This window comes from Gopherus evgoodei, chromosome 1 (genome assembly GCF_007399415.2).
Source record: "Gopherus evgoodei ecotype Sinaloan lineage chromosome 1, rGopEvg1_v1.p, whole genome shotgun sequence".
Lineage (NCBI taxonomy): Eukaryota > Metazoa > Chordata > Testudines > Testudinidae > Gopherus > Gopherus evgoodei.
This window is the reverse complement of record NC_044322.1, coordinates 28,844,323-28,864,252: the sequence shown is the minus strand read 5'-3', so window position 1 is coordinate 28,864,252 and position 19,930 is coordinate 28,844,323. Positions and strand designations below refer to the sequence as shown.

The 19,930-nt window shown below is 41.0% G+C and overlaps 1 protein-coding gene across 8 annotated transcripts in view; it reads right to left on the bottom strand.

The window, feature by feature from the left end:
* The window catches only part of YAP1 (Yes associated protein 1), a 150,972-nt gene that overhangs the window by 19,073 nt on the left and 111,969 nt on the right, over window positions 1-19,930 (bottom strand). For 2 of the 8 annotated variants that reach the window (XM_030560261.1, XM_030560299.1), the window contains 2 exons: window positions 19,025-19,218; window positions 16,077-16,124 (listed from right to left, as the gene is read on the bottom strand). In XM_030560261.1, coding sequence (XP_030416121.1) covers window positions 16,077-16,124; window positions 19,025-19,218 — 242 coding nt within the window. The remainder of the gene's footprint in view (window positions 1-16,076; window positions 16,125-19,024; window positions 19,219-19,930) is intronic. The other 6 variants (XM_030560271.1, XM_030560309.1, XM_030560279.1 and 3 more) reach the window with 3 other exon arrangements.

Sequence of the window (19,930 nt, the reverse complement as noted above, 5' to 3'; positions counted from 1 at the left end):
AAAAAACAAGAAATGAGCACATTAATAAATTCAATGTGATGTTTCAGGCACATCATCAGCATTTCAGGGTATAGGTGAATACATGTCTCTGTAGTTACTAAATGTCTAAAGTCAAAGGAAGAATCCCCATTCTGCTCAATAAATTAAAGAGAATTCAAGCTCAGGCTATTTCTCCAATTATTACAATGACTTAACTGTAACTATTAATATAAGTAAATAAATTGTTGTTTGACACCACCCACATGCAAACTAAAATCCAATTACCAATAGAAGTGATTGCAAACAATGTAATCAAAGAATTTTACACTCTCTTTTTTGGGAATTGTTTACGAACAGACTGATTTCTCATAACTGTTGAAATACTTACTTCAAATGAATAAATTTTGGCCTAAATTTGCTTGTAAACTGTTCACTGAGTGCTTTTGTTATTCACTATTTATTGCTGTGTGATTGGTCACTTTAAATCACATTGAACCGTTTCTTTATGCTATAATGAGGGACAGGGTGAGATCAAATGAGAAAGCCTTTGATTCTGTAAGGGAAAGGGTGGGATCAGTTGTGGAGTTAAGAGGAGGTAGGTTAAGAAGATTAATGAATCTTTAGAACATGTAGACTTTTTCCTTTCTGGGTCTCTTGAGCTAGACTTTGCATGAGGAACAAGAGTACTTGTGGCACCTTAGAGACTAACAAATTTATTTCAGCATGAGCTTTCGTGAGCTACAGCTCACTTCTTCGGATGCATAGAATGGAACACATGGACAGGAGATATTTATACATACAGAGAACATGAAAAGATGGAAGTATGCATACTAACAGGAAGAGTCTAATCAATTGAGATGAGCTATTGTCAGCAGGGGGAAAAAAACTTTTGAAGTGATAATTAAGATGACCCACAGAAGGTGTGAGGAGAACTTAACATAGGGAAATAGATTCAATTAGTGTAATGACCCAGCCATTCCCAGTCTATGTTAAGGCCTGAGTTAATTGTGTCTAATTTGCATATTAATTGGAGTTCAGCCGTCTCTCTTTGGAATCTGTTTTTGAAGTTTTTTTGTTGCAAAACTGCCACCTTCAAGTCTGTCACTGAGTGGGCAGAGAGGTTGAAGTGTTCTCCCACTGGTTTTTGAATGTTACGATTCCTGATGTCAGATTTGTGTCCATTTATTCTTTTGCGAAGAGACTGTCCGGTTTGGTCACTGTACATGGCAGAGGGGCATTGCTGGCAAATGATGGCATATATCATGTTGGTAGATGTGCAGGTGAACTAACCCCTGATGGGGGTGGCTGATGTGATTAGGTCCTATGATGGTGTCACTTGAATCGATATGTGGACAGAGCTGGCATCGGGCTTTGTTGCAAGGATAGGTTCCTGGGTTAGTGTTTATGTTGTATGGTGTGCGGCTGCTGGTGAGTATTTGTTTCAGGCTGGGAGGCTGTCTATAAGTGAGGACTGGCCTGTCTCCCAGGATCTGTGAGAGATATCACTTGTGGGGGGTGGAGGTGGAGACAAAGAAGGGGAATCCGTCTGGCAGTGCTTCTCACACTATGGGTCATGACCCCATTTTAATGGGGTCGCCAGGGCTGGCATTAGAACGGCTGGGGCCCAAAGAAGCCTGAGCCGCACTGCTCAGGGTTGAAGCCTGTGCCCTTCCCCGCGGCTCAGGCTTTGGCTTCAGCCCTGGGCAGCAGGGCTCAGGTTACAGGCTCCCTGCCCAGCGATGAAGCTGCATTTACACAAGGATTCCAGTTGTGCAGGGTGTGGCTAGATACTCCTCTGTCTTATTTAATTGCTTCTTTGCCAGGGCTCTGGCATTGTTTAACTGTGGTCTCGGCAATTGTCTCTTTTCATGTATCTACCAAGTACACTTGATTGAAATTACTAGTCTAAGATGTTCTGTCACCCCTCATTTCACATTGTCACAAGCAAACTTGTGGTGTAGACATGTATGTTCACTCTGAACTGGAATGGAGGCTGGTGGATCTCCGGAATAGCCTCCATGTCTGAGATCTAAGTAGCAGCTGTTTCCGTGGTACCGTGCGAAACAGTACTTCATATACAACAATGAACTAAAATAATATTTTACTTAAAGGCTCTGGTCACAGACACATAGTCAGTATCACCAACTGATTTAATATTAAAAAAAACAAAAACAAGAAAACTAGTCTCAGATGTCCTTCTCAAAAGTGAATGGTGCTAAAGTAACAGGAAAGGAGACCAGATTTCATCTCTACATTGGCTGAAGAATCAATATAAAATTGAAGGGAATAAAGAAAACAGGAAAAAAAACAGTCACACAGCTTTATTGATTTAAAAAAAAAAAAAAGGAACTTTGTCCTTGTTTTTTCTTGAGCAGTCTAACGATAGTGGGGACTAAGCCTCCTTTGCCATTTGATCAAAAAAAGAGTGGCTGTAACTGCAACATGAATATCTGAGAAGTATTCAGCTGCAGGAACTCTCACATCTGACTGAAGAGATCAACAAAGCATTTTATCAAAAAAAGATGCATTAATATAGGAAAAGATGGATACAAGGACCTCTGTTTTGCCTATCCAGAGGTACCATCTACAGCAGGGGTAGACAGCCTATGGCATGAGTCCCGAAGGTGGCATGCGAGCTGATTTTCAGTGGCACTCACGCTGCCCGGCCACCAGTCCGGGGGGGGGGGGGAGGGGTCTGCATTTTAATTTAATTTTAAATGAATCGTCTTAGACATTTTCGAAATCTTATTTACTTTACATTACAACAATAGTTTAGTTATATATTATAGACTTATAGAAAGAGACCTTCTAAAAACATTAAAATGTATTACTGGCACGCAAAACCTTAATTTAAGAGAGAATAAATGAAGACTCAGCACAGCACTTCTGAAAGGTTGCCGACCCCTCATCTACGAGTAACTGAAGCTTGTATCTAGTCAGTAAGGATTTCCCCCTTGATTCAATTACACCTCATTTCCAAAAGTGTGAGCACTGTATCACATTTAATGAAGTGTGGATATAAACTGACTGCACTGAAGTTACTGTGTCAAAGAGCTCCTGTGTCTTACATACCAGCACTTCCCATTGAGGAAAGAGGAATATTAGACCCTCAACTCCACATTTCTTGAAATCCGCTAAGATTTACCAGTGTTAGAACAAGATGTTAATTACTTACAGGCTGATGAGAAAATATATTATTTATTTATATATTATTTATATTCATGTTTAAAAAACGGCTCTTTATTTTGAGCTATCTGACCTTTTAGATGCAAAAATACAAGTCTGACAAAATTCTGGCTGAGATTACTATGGCTTGATCTCTTCCTATTTTTGTAAGTATGTCAAACTTCTCTAACTACCTTTGGGAAAATAAAGGCTTAAACTCACTATGTTAATATAAAATTCTAATTTTGGATATTATTTACAAGACCAAAATGATCTGTCAACTCCTTAGATAAAGTTACTTTAAAAAAAAAATGAGGTCAGTATTCTGTAACTTATCCAGCTGGTCTTTTTCAAGTTTGTTTATTTTACAGTTACACAAGTTTTTAACAGCTTCACTGGATAGTCACAAAGTGTATAACTTGTTCAAAATGGAGCTCAGAAAACTGACTCTTTTAAAAGAGCCTTTTCCTTTTAGTTTCATCATACTTTTTACATGAGTAGAGTTGTTTTAATAGTTCATTTCTTGGTTTGTTGACAGTTCCAAAAAATTTTGGGTCAGATCTAAGCAAAATTTTTCAGAATTTTCAGCAAATTAAAAATTTCAGAAAAAAATGTTTTGATTTTGGGCATGTTTGTTTTAATGAAAGCAAAGGAAATATGGACACACAGGATTAGATTCCCGAAATCTAGGAGGAAGTGATGGTTACATTGCTCCCTTATACCCAGCAGTCCAGCAATTAGAACACTCTCTTGGAATGTGGGAGACCTGGATTTGAATTCCTACTCTGGAGCAAATCCCCTCCTCAGGTGAGTACCCTTACCACCAGGCTATTGGCTACTCAGGGGTGGAAGGGGGGGTGCCTCTCTCACATTGAAGCTATTCTACTTCGTATAACTAATTAAATATTCATTACAACAGGGACTTGAACCCAGGCATATTCCCCCATCCCGGTGAACGCCATAATCAACAATCCAGAGTCACACTCTCTCTGCTCTCGCTGGCCCAATTGAATAATTATTTATACAGAGTGGAACAGCTTCAAGAAGAGAGACAGAGGCATCCCCACCCTAGAATAACCAATACCCTGGTGGTTAGGATGCTCACCTGGGAGACAGACCTAGGTCTCTCACATGCCAGATGACTACCTTAACCACTGTGCTATTGGGTATAAGAAGATGCAAACATCTCCTCTTTGATTCTGAGAATAGCACCCAAGTCCCACTCCAGTAGTTACACCACTTATCAAGGTTTAAGAGTCTGCTATTGCCTCTCAGCAAACACACAGACATGTCTTTTATCTCAAGCAATAAAGGCTCATGTCTTCAGACGCACAATTTGGGTTCAATCCTCATTGACAACCTGACTAGATGGGGTCCATGAATCATTTATATACACCAAGGCCTATACTCCAGCTATAATAAGAACACCAGAAATTAATTAAGACTAAACTGCATTATGGAAATCAACCCCTTTGTTTCAGGATATAAACAAAGTTTTATAATATTAGTGAAAAATTCCAGGATCAATCCTGCATTAGATCCTGTTGGAAGGCACAATCAGGGGTTCATGCTAGTGCCTCTGTCTTCAAGATCAGACCCTTACTCATTAATGCATAACATTTAGTAATCTGCAATGGGTCACCCATTAATTTCACTGTCTTTCAGTCTCTCAGTTGCTTGCTGTTAGTTTTAAATAGAAAAGCTGTTTCTCAAACCTTTATGAGAATTCAGTAATAACTTTGCCCCTGCTCAGCCAGTAAGTTGTCTTAATGTATTGCTGATTCTACATACAGATAGTTATCACAAAAAAGTTTATTTTCAATGTGTTTGCTTAACTCTTTGTAGGCACAAGCCAACTAGGTTACAAAATTCAATTGCAAAATATGAATGGAATATTCAAAATGGCCTCTGATCTAAGAATTGTAATTTCCATAGATCTGCACTAATTTTGGACTATTGATTAATATGCAGCCTGTTGACTTGCAGGTGTTCTAGTCTTTTTGCAGGTGTTTTAGTCTTTTAAAAAGACAAAAGCTCCTCTAATACCAGTGTCCCTTACAACATCTGTTGCATTATTTTTGGGGCTTAATTGGAATAACATCTGAGTGTTGGGTAGACTGCAGTGAAAGTAAGGGAAAGATTATATTACAGAATACTTAGTGAATAAATTTTACTACGGCTGAAAACAGCACTATTAAAGGACAGTAACATCAAGATGCGTGTTACCTCTCCGCGGGTGTGCATGTGCTCCTGGAACTGGAAATTCATCAATAGCAGTGCCTGTTAGTCAACACCTGTGACACCTTCTCATGCTCCCAACCGAGGGTATAAGGAGTAATGCAGACCAAACACCGGTCCAGTTCCTGCTCTACTGTAAATCCAAAGAGGACCTGAGCAAAGGGGAATGAGAGTGGAATGTGAATACCCGCAGGGACCATACATCTTGAAGAACTCCATTTCCTAGAGAGTAAGTAAGCTTCCTTTCTTCTTCCAGTGCTGATTTGCAGGGGTATTCACTATGGATGAGCCCAAAACAGTGTTTCAATTAGAAGGTGGGTGTGAAGAAGCATGTTGCACCACAGACTGGAGGATCACTAAATTAAAGGAAGCATCTCTAGCTGCACCCTGAACTAGTGTGTAATGCCGGGTGAAGGTCTGAATGGAGCCTCAAGTTGCGCACTCTCTCTCTCTAAAAAAAAAATAATCAGAGGGATTCCCTGCAGAGAAGCCACTGAGGCTGCTTATACTCTAATCAAATGGGCCCTAATGAGGGGTTCTATAAGATCATAAAAAGGAGGACAAGTGGAAATCCATTCAGAGTCTTTGGTAAAACATAGCTTTCCCTTTCATTCTTTCAGCAATAGTGATGAATAACCTTGGAGACTTCTAAAAAGGTTTTGTCCTGTGTACATTAAGGGAGTGGGGCTTCCGGTCCTCCAAGCTATCTACATTCATAGATAGATGTAAAGGGAGCAGGAGGTTCAAGGTTCAAATAGCAAGCTCGTAAGAGTGGAAAGGATGAGTTTCAGCTTTATAAGTGGGGACAGGTTTACATTACAACGGTCACGGTAGTGAGATGGGTGAAAACAGCGCAGTTCTTCACCGGAGGATGTAAGGCATTAATAGCTGCCAGACGTACTGTTAGGGGACTGATAAACAGGTCAAATGTCTTCAATGAGAGAAGATATTCCAGAATAAGAGGGATTCCCAATTTTTCAGGAGGTAAGTGATGCTGCTGACACCACAGGGAGAATCACTTCCAACTGGTGGCATAGCACTTCCTTGCAGAGAATGGATTGGACATCCTGTAACCAGTCTTTCCCTATGTTCCTTGTCCATCTAAAAACCACACTGTCAGAAAGAGGAAAAATGGACTGGGGTGGATGGTCTTGCCCTCGTTCTGAGACAGTAGGTAAGGAAATGGCTGAAGGTGAATGCATGGTAAGAGGCCAACTAAAGGATAGTGGTGAATCAGAATAGTCTCCACTACCAGGAAGCTATCAGGATCACTGCTGCTTTGTCCGGCTTGATCATCCTGAGGATGCATGGTAGCAAAGGTATGGGAGGGAAGGAATACATCAGCGGGTCCAACCACTGCACCAGGAAGGCATCCCCTCTGGAGTTGAAACCTTGAGTAGTTAAGGAACAATATACAGGCTACTTTTTGTTCTGTCTGATAATTCACTATGGGGAATAATAGGTCAGCCAAGGAGAAATTCTTCTTGCCAGAAAGATTCAGTCTCTCATGTATTTGTCCAGAGAGGATGACCTGGGCTGGAGCAGTCTACTCTGCTCTGTTACTGCCTGGACAACTAATGAGTTGGGATTAGGGTTGGAAAAACAAATATTCTGCTCCCTTTGAGTGAACAAAGTACTTTTTCCTCAGTCCTCTGAGCCATATGCCACATTTTCTTAGTGGGCTCCATAGGACCTCATTGTTGGGAAGGGCCAGCTTAGCAGGAGCTGTAGCCTGGACGATGTCCAGGAGTTGGTGGGTAGGTTCCTGAACCTCCTCTAGCAAGATCTGAAGAGTCAGCAATCCTCCTTAGGAGGGCCGGGTACTGCTTGTAATCTTCTGGAGGTAAGGGAGATGCTGGTGTCAGTACTTCATTTGGGGAGAGCAAGAAGTGCTGCTGGTGGATCTGGCAGTTCAGATTGCTCCTAATCAGTCAAAGGTTCCTGCAAGAACTGTGGCTCCTCTCTGGTGCCTGAAAATATGGATCTTCGCAGCCCAGATATAGCCAGTGGCCAAAATTATATGAATATGGAGGTGGGTACATTGATCCATTGACAAACAGCATGGCTTGCCATGAGACAAAGACACCCAGGCAACTCTGAAAGCTCCAGCCAGGACAATGGTTCTTTGCAAGTTTGCTGTTGATACCCGATCACTTTTGGCTGACGAACAGGAGTCATCAGGCTCAAATGCTCGGGCTGACAGCATCACATGACCAGACTTTGATGCACCAGTGACAGGAGCTTGTAAGTGGTGCACCAACGGTGCTAGGGCTTCCACCTAACGGATGAACGTCATATTGATGGAGCTGGGATGTTTCTCAGAAGAATCAGATGTGAGAAGATTGGAGATTCTGGATCTATACAAATTTCTAGATGCTTGAGAAGCCTATCAAATTCTCAGTGGAGGAGAGCTAGTAGATGTCTTGGGTTTAAACCAAACCTGCCCATGCCATCTTGGAAGCGGTCGACTTGCGTGATTGGTACCGCTCATGTAGATGAAGAACAGTCTCCTCCATGTCTGCTTAGTGCTGGAGTTGAACTTCACCTCAGAGTAAAATTTTGAGGCACTAATTGCCCCTGGCACCATAGGTAGTGGCCTTTCTGCTTTGTGAGCTCCAGATGCACCCGATCCAGGGCACGAAATCCCATGTGGTGTCAGAGGTAGACAGACCTCTTTATGAGCATTTGTAAGGTGATTAATTCCTCTTTTTATGAAGGTTTACCCTTTCCTTCCTCGTGCCTTGATTTAGAAGGGTCCTTGGGCATGGAGGAAACTGAGCATAGTGAGGTATCTGCAAGTGGGTGGTGGGGGGGTGTGTGAAAACCCCAAGTTTATCTAAAACAACTGAAGCTGGTAACTATTAGAAACTTTTAAAAACTAGAAAAGAAATAAAACTTGTAAACTACTGTAAAAACTGTCTAAAAACTATGTACAACTATTGTTTCTAGACATGCATCAGAGGCAAGGACAGAGAGTTCTGATGTGGACCATGGGGCACTGAGAAGAAACTGAAGATGCAGTCAGTCCGCCCCGTCCTTTATTGCCACAGATGGAAGCATAAGGCAAGCCAGGGTGCATGCATGGACCAACAGATACACCTCTACCTCAATACAATGCTGTCCTTGGGAGCCAAAAAATCTTACTGTGTTACAGGTGAAACTGCGTTATATCCACCTTGCTTTGATCTACCGGAGTGCGCAGCCCTGCCCCCCCGGAGCACTGCTTTACCGCGTTATATCCGAATTCATGTTCGATCGGGTCACGTTATATCAGGGTAGAGGTGTACTACTTTCAAATTCTCCAGCTCCAGATGCATGGCATGAATGCGTAACCTCTCAGTGGAATATAACTGGAGAGCATCATTTGAAGAACCACCAATGGATCCTGGAGCTGGAGAGGTGCTGCCTGGAGGCTCAGGTTGGTTAAATGGGGAGTGCGAGGGCCCTGGGGCCAAGTGAGGCTTCATGGATATCTCCATAAGGTGTCCTTAGAGTCTGAACTTCCGAGACTGCCTGGTGTGTGGGGGATAAAACCACAACAGATACCACACCTCAAGGGGATGTGCACTTCCCTGAGGCAGTACAGGCAGCTCTCGTGCGGGTCACTCACTGGGAAGACCTGTAGGCAGGCCAGGCAGGGTTTCAAGCCTGAAACTTTGGGCATGATAGGTACCCCAAATTGTGTGGGAACAAAGAGAAGAGACAGCCTGATCCCCAAACTAACTAATCTAATCTATCTAAATATAAAAACTACAATTACTCACAGGTCTGAAAATCAACCAGGAATGCTGGAAAGAGGATGGACACAGGAGGTTCTGTTCCAGAGCACAAGTGAGAGAAAGAAACTGGAGAGACAGCTGGTCCATGCTGCACTGTATGCCCTTGGTTGGAAGCATGAGGAAGCACAGACCAACAGACACTGCTATTGAAGAATTTCTGGTCCTGGGCACACAGAGCACATGTGCACCCACAGGGGCCAGCTCTTAAAGAACAGATGGTAATTTGGTGCAGTACAGTATAACTCTGTACTAGGTACAAGGACATGTTCTTAGGGCACTGGATTCATACAAAAAATTTGCAAGAGATACAGTGGGTTCTATAGCCATGGACTGATTTCTCTGTACTTGTTTCATTTTGGAGGGCCTTGGACACAAATAGTTTTTTAAAGTAATAATTATTGCTACGACTGGGTGGAAAAAAAGCTTACATTTTGCTTTTTTTGCAAATCCATTAAACATTTGTTCTGTTGCTAGTGGGGACAGTACTTTGTTTTATTTATTTTTTTCATACATATATAAACAAATATTTTGTACTGTGTAAATTCCAGTTATTGATACTCAAACTCCTCCCACATTTGAACTAATAGAAAAGCATGAACCTCTTAGTAACATTAACACTGTTTTCATCACATATTAAACAAATAAACACATTTAACTTAGATTTATTGTTCTTAACAAGGAGCTTAGATATGCAGTTTCAGAAGCCACATAAAATTTGTAACAGCAGTGCCTAAAAGGTTGAAACAGTAATGTTACCTCTGCAGTAAACCTAATGAACGTATTTTGCGTCTTATACGTTCTTTTGCCAGACAGCATGCCGCCCAGAATTCAACCACATAGGGCACCCTTTCACTGACAGCAACTGTTCAGATCCCCTCTTGTTTAGATTTTCTAGACACTTTTGAAAGTCGTGCATTAGAGTGTTCTCCATAACATTTTTCACATTTCTTAGCAATACATGATATCAAACAACCTCTTCATCAAATCCTAACCACGTAAATGTGAGCTGCAGTTCTGATGAACATAACTCTATGCTTTGGCAAAAGTTTCAGCTATACAGAAAAGACAGAACATTAGAGACAGTCATACGCTGTTTTATGAAGAAACATTCTGCCAAAGAACTCACAAGAAGTCTCTCACTCTGAGAACCCAATGCAGGACGGTATTCAAATATGTACTGAAGTACTCTCCTGATTCAGGGCCTATGGTGGTGGTGCTGCATTATGCATCATACAGATAGACTGCTGCACCCACACAGAGCCCCGGAGGTTATTGGGGCTTTGTGGAGATGATGTACAATGCAGGCTCAGGGCCTAAGACAAGACAGTCTATCAGAATTAACCTCCAAGTACATAGAATACCAGTGTCTTTCTAGACAAAGAGGTCCAAAGTCACTTTATTCAACAATTTGAATATAGACAATAAGCCAATATTTCTGATTACTTAGATAACTCTATGCAGTGCCACTTACTAACAAAAGATAGTTTATAATTTCCTAAGATTTTGGGAAGGAATTCCTTTTTTAAGTTTAGTTGATCAAAAATGTTGACTGGAGCCAAAATCTATGTCCACCACTACAAAAATGTGTGTTTTTACAGTGAGATAGCTAACTTGAGCATTCATCTCAACGAAGCTAGTTGCGGTCAACACTATGTCCCTCCCCTACGTGGGGTAGATTTCGACTAGCAACACTGAAGTAACACTACAGTGCCTTGTCCCCACTAGGATTTTAAAATGAGATAACTAACTTGACTTAGCTATCTTGCTGTAAAACACACACCTTGTATGGCAGTGAAGACATATAGCCTAGAAAGTCCGGGGCTGGCCAACACCAGTATCCCTGCTTGAAGTCTGGAGTCTGGTCCATTCCCTGCCACCTGGCCAGAAAGCCGTGTGTCAGTATAATGGTACCAGACACCAAGTACATGTCTACTCTACCAGCTCTCGCCATTTGTCCTAGTCATGGAACATTCAGATGAAAAAAATTCCCCTTAGTATCAGTTCTAAGCTTGCCAACTTGAGAAAACAACTGCATCCTATACAAAAGGTGTTATTTTTTAATTTTTTTTATTCCCCTTATTTTCTAAAACCATAAAAAGTTGATTTATGCTCCTGCCTGATTGATCTGGTTGGTTTTTGTTTTTGTTTTTTTTAAAGAAAGAATCACTGGGGTTTTATCTTAAATGTACACATTAGTGTTCTGTTTTCTGAAAAAGCTCAATGTGGAGAAAATAAAAATTGTAGTTACTAAATATGTTTGGCAGTAAAAAAGAAGTTTAGAAAATGATATCTCTATAGTTTTATTTGCCTAGCTTATCTTTAAAAATACAAGAAAAGTTCTGAGAGATACTACTACCATTTACCTCAGTGTTTCTATTAGCATTTAAAATGTATATTGACAAAACACACCTACTGGCTCTAGGCATACACACGTTAGCCACACAAATTAGGACAGAGAGACAGTGACAGCTAAAATGAACTTAAAAATAATTAAAGAAGAAACTCAACCACTCTTTAAAGCTCCTTAGTTATTTATGTAGCAAAGTGTAAGTAGATCATGCTTTTACTCAGATAAGTTTACAATTTAAGCAGGCAACAAGCAGATGAGAAATATGGAAAAACAAAAGCATGTGATTGAGCAAATGGTGAAGTTTGCCATGTGTCTCTCATATCTCGTTCTAAAAACATAATTTCTCGGCTCTTTTGTTAATTCTCATTCCAAAGTGGGTGAGGAACAGGAGTTAATAGGTCTGGTGGAAGAGGAGACAATTTGAAAGAGGTATTTTAATTAGAGCAAGGACCACAGTGGGGAGGTATGATGGATTGGGAGAGAGCTCCAGTTATACAGGACCACACCGAAGGTGGCACAGATGAGAATGTGGAGAGTCAGGGAAGAGACAGAGAAGAGAGACAGGCAGGAGCTAGGATTGTGCAGGGCTTTTTAAAGCAAAGATGAGGATCTTCCATATGAGGAGAGATTAATAAGATCAGGTTGGAAAAGAGACGGCTAAGGGGAGAGATGAAAGAGGTCTATAAAATCATGGCTGGTGTGGAGAAAGTAAATCAGGAAGTGTTATTTATTCCTTCTCATAACAGAAGAACTAGAGGTCACCAAATGAAATTAATAGGCAGCAGGTTTAAAACCAACAAAAGGAAGCATTTCTTCACACAACGTACAATCAACCTGTGGAACTCTTTGCCAGAGGATGTTGTGAAGGCCAAGACTATAACAGGATTCAAAGAAGAACTAAATTCATGGAGGATAGCTCCATCAATGGCTATTAGCCAGGGTGGTCAGGGATGGTGTCCCTAGCTTCTGTTTGCCAGAAGCTGGGAATAGGTGACAGGGGATGGATCATATGATGATTACCTGTTCTGTTCACTCCCTCTGGGACACCTGGCATTGGCCTCTGTTGGAAGACAGGATACTGGGCTAGATGGACTTTTGGTCTGACCCAGTACGGCTGTTCTTATCTTAAACATGTATGTGAGCCAAATAGTGGAGGAATGCATGCTGTTTAGGGCTACAATGATGTCAATGATGACATACAGCTCTACCTTTTCACAGGATCTTGGCAGTATCGAGTCTCTACTTGCCCACAGTCTGGCCATATATGGGATTTAGATGACAGCTGGCTGAAGCTGACTTCCAGTAAGATATTGGTGATAACAACTGGGTTGGTGGCAGGGAGAACCATCCAGAAATGATATGGTGAATAGCTCAACTGAGGGGATATGTTTACTCTTTGTTAATATTTGCAACTGTAGATATTTGTTAGGCACTCTGATGATGGTGATGACTTGGTACAAGTCCCTACACAAATGCTTCGTGTGCTTCTGGATTTCCAAGAAGCAGTAATAGCTGAGAGTGATTTCCTCTATCTTCACCCAAAAAGGAAGTTGCAACTTCTGCTTTCAGATGCTCTGGATTTTTTTTTTGTTAGGACATATATAGGAGTTATGAGAAACTCAAGCCCCCTACAAACATAGAACCCTTTGCAGTACGCTTCACAAAGATTAGCAACTGATCAATATCACCCCTCTGAGATCCCTGACAGAAAACAAAAAACAAAAAAAACCCAACCCAGCCACTGGTAGTATTTGCAGACTCAAAACACTTCATGTTTAACCCTATGCAAGGCAGTTGACAGCTAAAAGAATTAACCAGCAAAACCAGTGCAATCTCAGTACCATATTCAGATCTCAGAGTGGACTGAAAAGTGTCAAGGTTATCTAACTGTTCAGGTAAAAAGTCAAAGCCACCTTACCACAGAGTTCTCAGTATCCATTCCCAAAATGGAAATAGTTGATGAGTGGCCAGCATCAAGACATTTTTGCACAAGGAGTCACTTGAGAGAGAATGGCTCCCTGACCTCCCAAGGGGAGACGACGAAAGATTCCACCCAAAACAGATCAATGATCCCACTAATAAAGGCAATGAATCCAACCTGAACACAGCATGAAGCACTCTCAAGATCTCTTAAAGCTTTGGGAAAAAAACCCCCAAGAATCTACCATTGTGGAAGCAACTATTCCAGTCTAAAGATGATGGATTTTAATAAGCAAAACAGAGGAATGACCTGACAAGAAGTAGTAGTCTACTGAAGAAGTATATTATTTCTGACTAAAGACAGCCCTGATTCACCAGGCTGTTCATAACCTGGATTAGTTATGCTGATTGTGACTTCAATTATATTATTGTCAGAGACATGGGCCTAAAACCTCCAAGAAACTTTTAGAGCATAATTTCCACTAGTAGTTCTCTAATCTTCCTCCTCCATCTGTGGCAGATCATCTTAGTAAAGTGACATATGAGGAAAGAGTAAATAAAAGGGAACTGTTAGATGGCACTGTAACAACTGTCAAGAAGAAAAAATCCTTTACCACCTCTTCCAGGCCATCAACAGAGTAACCTACTGGCTGCATTCTGTTTACCTCAGAGCACTCTGAAACTTAAGTCCTTTAAACCAAAAGGAAGACCAGTACACAATAGGTCCCATGACATGATGTGAGCAATGTTAAGCCCCAACATAAACCTGAATTTAATAAATCAGACTTTAATCCTGCTTTTGCCACATGCCTCATTAACCAATCCCAAATCATAAAATAGGATTGAGGGTGGACAACTATTGAGAATAGTCTCATGCTTGTTAAGTGGCAAAGAGGTCCTCAGCTAACTTATAAATGCCATTTAAGGCAAAGATGCTGAAATCACTAAGGACTCCAAGATCCATCATAATTTTTTAGCTACTCTAATCTACCCAACTAATTAAACTCAAGACCCCATAACTGCACTCTGGTACCTCTGGTTTCTGTTGCATTGTATAATGATTAACTAGAAATTCAAAAGTAGTTTAAAACATTGACACTTGCACTGAGTTAAATATGAAAATGCTCCGTATTTTGGTATTCATACTGTCTCCAAATTTTTCAATTTGCTGCATATTTTTGTGTTCTCAAGTATCTGCAACAGCTGTTGTGGGAAAGGAAGACAAGGTGGAAGTTCTGACAGTTGGGTAAGGATAAGGTGGGAAGGTGTGGAAGGCAGTTTCGGATTTTAGGGAGTGGAAAAGAAGCTCCTCTTTACCATCCATTTGTGACCAAGAGTCTAGGTAACTTAATTTCGTGATGAACTTGAATTACTTCCTCATCCAGCAAACCTTAACAACCAGTTGTTCCATTTTTCATCTGTGCATCCAACAGTGATGTCTCGCTCCTAAAATTATCAGTGAAGTAATGTTGGCATTTTAATGACCATTTTTAGGTTTCAGAGTTGATGGCAAAGATAAACGGGATAGCTATTTTTCGGAGGGATATTTGCTTGCAGGCTCAAGAAGACAGCAAAGCATGTGTTTTACTTTGAAGGTTCTGTTTGCAACTATAAGGGCTAGAAATTAATTTTTTAAGGTGGTGGATTCTGATACTATTTTTCAGCAGAGTCTGGATGCAGATGTGCAGGATATATAGGTTTTAATTATACTATGTTTTCCTACAATAAAAACACAGCACAAAGCCTGGTATATGCTACACACAAATTGCCAATGAGTGTTGTCCAAAGAATAGGTATATTAACAATAACCATATGATGACTGAAAGTTTCTAGGATAATTCAGTCCTAAGATCACATCTAGGGAAAACCACCTTTTCAGCAATATATTACATTGCTTTCTAATTCCCAACGGTTTGAGAGGAATTCACATTCAACTGGTTATGTATTCAGAATCCTATTACTCCTCAAATTCTGATCATTTCCTCTTGCACTGATTTTTTTGTTTGTTTGTTTTGATTTTGGTGCATAATAAGTGCCTGTTAAATTATAGAATTTAAATGACTTATTTTTGATTTCCATGTTGCATATTATCGGATTCTAGCAACTAGTTTAATTTATTCTCAATGATCCTGTTATATATACACAAAGGAAAAAAAAAAGAAATACTCTTGTAAATATTCTGGGTGATCTTTTATTCAGTGAATTAATGTATAAGGTACTCATCTCAAGATAATATTTGTTTTAGATATAAACACTGTGCTGATCAGAACATACTTCATGTCTGAAGATTATTTAAAAACCACTAGCTATTACATTACATTTAATGGGAAGTTTGCTTACATGACTATTCTGATGGGATGAAAATTGGAATTTCAATATCATCAAGAATGAAAAACAAGAGAAAGTTTTTTGCAATGCGAAAAGTGTAACAAATTCCACATTTGCTTTAAAATACTGAAATAATGATGAAGTAATGAAGCACTCTTAACACTGATGTTAGGGATCACAACTAGAGCAGTGGCTTAAAAAGATGTATAGCAGAGCCAGCTGTTATTCATGGCTTCATGTAAAACAAGTTCCTCAGCTAGCCTAATTTAACACTTTAATTGTTTCTTATTACACTGAATCATCAGTTAAGAGCCTACCTGACGTTTTGGAGAATTTGCTGTGCTGGGACTGATATTCCGCAATGCCTAAGAGTAAAAAATAAGATGGATAAAAATTACTTTAAGCTGCATGATTTGGCTGTGCAGGCTGACTTACAAACACCATCTTGTAGTATCAAGTCCCCAAGACAACCCGAGATGAGACAAGGTAAGGGAGTTAAGAGTTGATGAAAATCACTTCACAATGAAACAAAACTCAAATGTTTACTGAGCATGTGAACATGACAGAAAAACGTAACCAGCAAAGGAGAACATGGAGGGAACTGACGGTCACTGATCCAACGTTAGTCAGATTTCTCAAGGAGAGCTGAGGTAGGAAAACTTGAAGGTCTATCTAGAAGCATGCTAGCATAGGATAGACATTTGCTGGAGAATTAATAGCGAAGCAGGAACAGCAGAGGACGGGGTGCTTAAGCAGAAAGGGAGTCCTGATGCTATCTTATTTAGGCACTCCTTAAGAAGAAGTACCAATTTTAAAGATGACCCATCTTATATCATATATATAGAGATGCTAAAGATTCCTACAAACAGGCCTTGATTTCAAAAGGGACAATGGGAATAAGATTCCAGGTCAAGGACAGAATACCACAGGTGACGAAGAAAAAGAAAGAGGGCATGAAGATACTATCCTCTCCTGATACAAGGCCCATCACCAAAGTGGAAAGGGAAGAGGATAAGACTTTAGAAGTTTTTCTCAAAGAAAAGACTAAGGTGTCAGTGCTTCCCTCATCAGTTCTACAAAGCTGAGGATAACCTAAATGTCTGGGACAAGATGGCAGCTAATCTTCTACCAAAAACCCAGAAAGAAAAACGTTAATGAAACTTTTAAAGTGGCGATTGTGGAAACAGACGACATGGTCTGATGGGGTTTTCTTCCCCAAGGTTACTCAGTTGCAAAACTAACCAAGTTCATAATTTACAACCGAATCTGAGTAAATTGTTAAATTGAAAGCTAGTTAGAACAGATAAAGTAAAAAAGGAACATGTTAAATGCTCTGTTAAGTATGCTGCTTGTAAGTAAATAATTACACTTTCGGAATTACTTCCTTATTATGACAACATAAGCAATGTCTCTCACATATATTTCCCATCCCCCCCGCCACATTTTCCTTCCTGTAACTTATTTAAAGAAGCTGCTTATAATGGGTTGTGTGTTTAGTTAGTAGTGAATACACTTAATTCACTACTAACTGGATATTTGGAGCACCTCTACCCAGTGTTGAAAGCTGACTTAACTAAATTACAGTGCATGATGTTTTCCTTTTGTCTTTAAAATGTTCCTACTTATATTGCTGTTATCCTTTGAAAACACTGGGCTATTTGAATAGTGAGTATTTCTACAGCACTTTCCATCTTCAAAGTGCTTTCAATCATTAATCTTCACAATACCCTGTGAGACAGTACATAAATGTTATTGCATCTTATAAATGGAGAAACTCAGGTGGAAGGTTTAATGGGTTGCCTAAGGTCACAAAGGGAGTCAGAGCTGGGATTCAAAATCCAGAATTCCTGCCTCCCAGACCAACCATTCTCTCAATGACCAGTTTTTGTTAACAGAAAAGTTCTAGAAGGAATGGCGTAACATTTAAGCACCAGGTTTGAAATACCTAGACACAAGAGAACAACAGGTTCCAAACCCAGCAAAGCCTATTCAATTGTTCAGCCTGCACACTATTTGGACGTGGGTGAATTTCAGTAACGAGGTGATTCCTCTACCTAGAGCATGTAATTTGAAAAACACTTTTGTATCCTTTGGATTGCAATGTGTTGTAAAGTCATACTTAAAAAAAAAAAAGTGATATTGAAAAGCTTTATCCTTAAAATGAAGGACAAGCAGATGTGGGGAACCAGCCTCTCTGGCTCCTGTATCAGTCCGAGCTCTTTGGAGGTGAAAAATATTCTCAGAGAAATCTCCAATAAGATCATTACTCTGTGGTGCTCTCTCACTTGTACCACCCTAATGACACTTCAACTACTGAAGATGTTTGCTCTTCGGGAATTGGTGAAGAAAAAGTCTTGCATCCAGCAAGTCTACAGCAGTGATTTTCAAACTCTGGGTCACAACCCAGTACTGGGTTGCCTTGCTCAGCACCCAGGGACCCTGGCAGCGGGCCAGTAAAAGCTGGTAATCCCTACCTGTTCTGACACTAGGCTGCGCCCCAGAAGCAGCCAGCAGCACATCCGGTTCCTAAACAGGGAGCCAGAGGGTGCTGCGCGCTGCTCCTGCCCCGAGCACCAGCTCTGCACTCCCACTGGCCGGGGGGCAGTGTCTGCGAGTGAGAGCTGTGTGCGCCTCCGCTTAGGAGCTGGACCTGCTGCTGGACACTTCTGGGACGCAGTGTGGTCCATGGTGCCAGGACAGGTGGGAAGCCTGCCTCTGCACCCTGGCTAGACCACTGATCAGGAGCCGCCAGAGGTAGGCCTGCGCCTCAATCCCCAGCCCCAGCCCTGAACCCGCCCCCCTCAAACCTGGGGCCCCCTCCTGCACTCCAAACCCCTCATCCCTGGCCCTACTCCAGAACTTGCATCCCTAGCCGAGCCCTGACCCCTCTCCTGGACCCCAACCTCCTGCCCCAGCCCAGAGCCCCCTCCCACACCCTAAGCCCCTCATTCCCAGCCCCACCCCACAGCCTTTCGCCCCTGCACCCCAATCCTCTGCCCTAGCCCTGAGCCCCCTCCCACATCCCCACCTCTGTTGGGTTATGGGCATCAACAATTTTCTTCAACTGGGTTGCCAGAAAAAAAAAGTTTGAAAACCACTGGTCTAGAGTTTCTGCTACTGAGATGACATCATAATGAATGTAGCCCAGCCCTCTCTTTGGAGCTTAAGACCTTATGCGGTGTCTGGTGCTTTACGCTCCCTGGAATTGCCACGCAAGTGCAACAACAAAAACATATAAAAAATATAGTGGAAGTCTGTGTCTAACCTGTGGCCTCACCTGCCGAAGCAGTTCTTGATGCTTCAGTCGCAGTCTCTCTTTCTCCATCTGCAGCTGTTGCAGCCTCATCTGCTGCTGTTGATTGGAGCTGCCCCCGCCCATCACTCCACCTTGAGGACTCTGAGGAGCCAGCGGGGGTGGCTGTTTCACTGGAGCACTTTGGCTGATTCGTTGATTCATAGCTATGGAGTCAAAACAATACAAAGTACATTTTAAAATGACATTCAAACCTATAGGAAAGGAAAGAAACATGCTGAAAGTAGTTTTACAGAACTTGTAACCCTTTGCAAACCATGGCATTACAGACCATATACCTGCACTGATTTTCCACAGGTTTTGAGACAGAAGTCCAAATAGGGAGATACTATTGTTGTGGGATCAAAGTATGCTCAAATTTTCAAGAATGTGCCTGCTCAACTTGTACATGCAATTTTGAAAATCTGGATCTATGTTTTAAAGGTGGTACAAAAACACAACTGTTCATTCTAAATGGCAGGAATCAAAACATTACGTTAAAATTTGATTGATTTCACCTCCACTTTTTATAGTTGTTTAGTCTCATCTTTAAGAGAAGCCCAGGCACATTTTACTTACGTTATTTAGATGAAAGACTCAATACTGCTTTCACAGAATCCTACACATTCAAATGACAAAAGATGTATTGTGTCAGCTCATCTATACCCTGTTACTTTGGATAATTCCCTGCTCTATTTCCTAGTTTTAAATGACCCAGTTGATGGGTCTATTAGGACTTCCCTTAAGAGACTATTACATAGTAAAATCTTATTGTGTCAAGGAAGCTTTTTACAACAGTCAATTTAATTTTTCCTTTAAATTGCATCTAGTCTACTTCTAGTTATACCTTCCTGTACAATCCTAAGCAATTTTTCACCA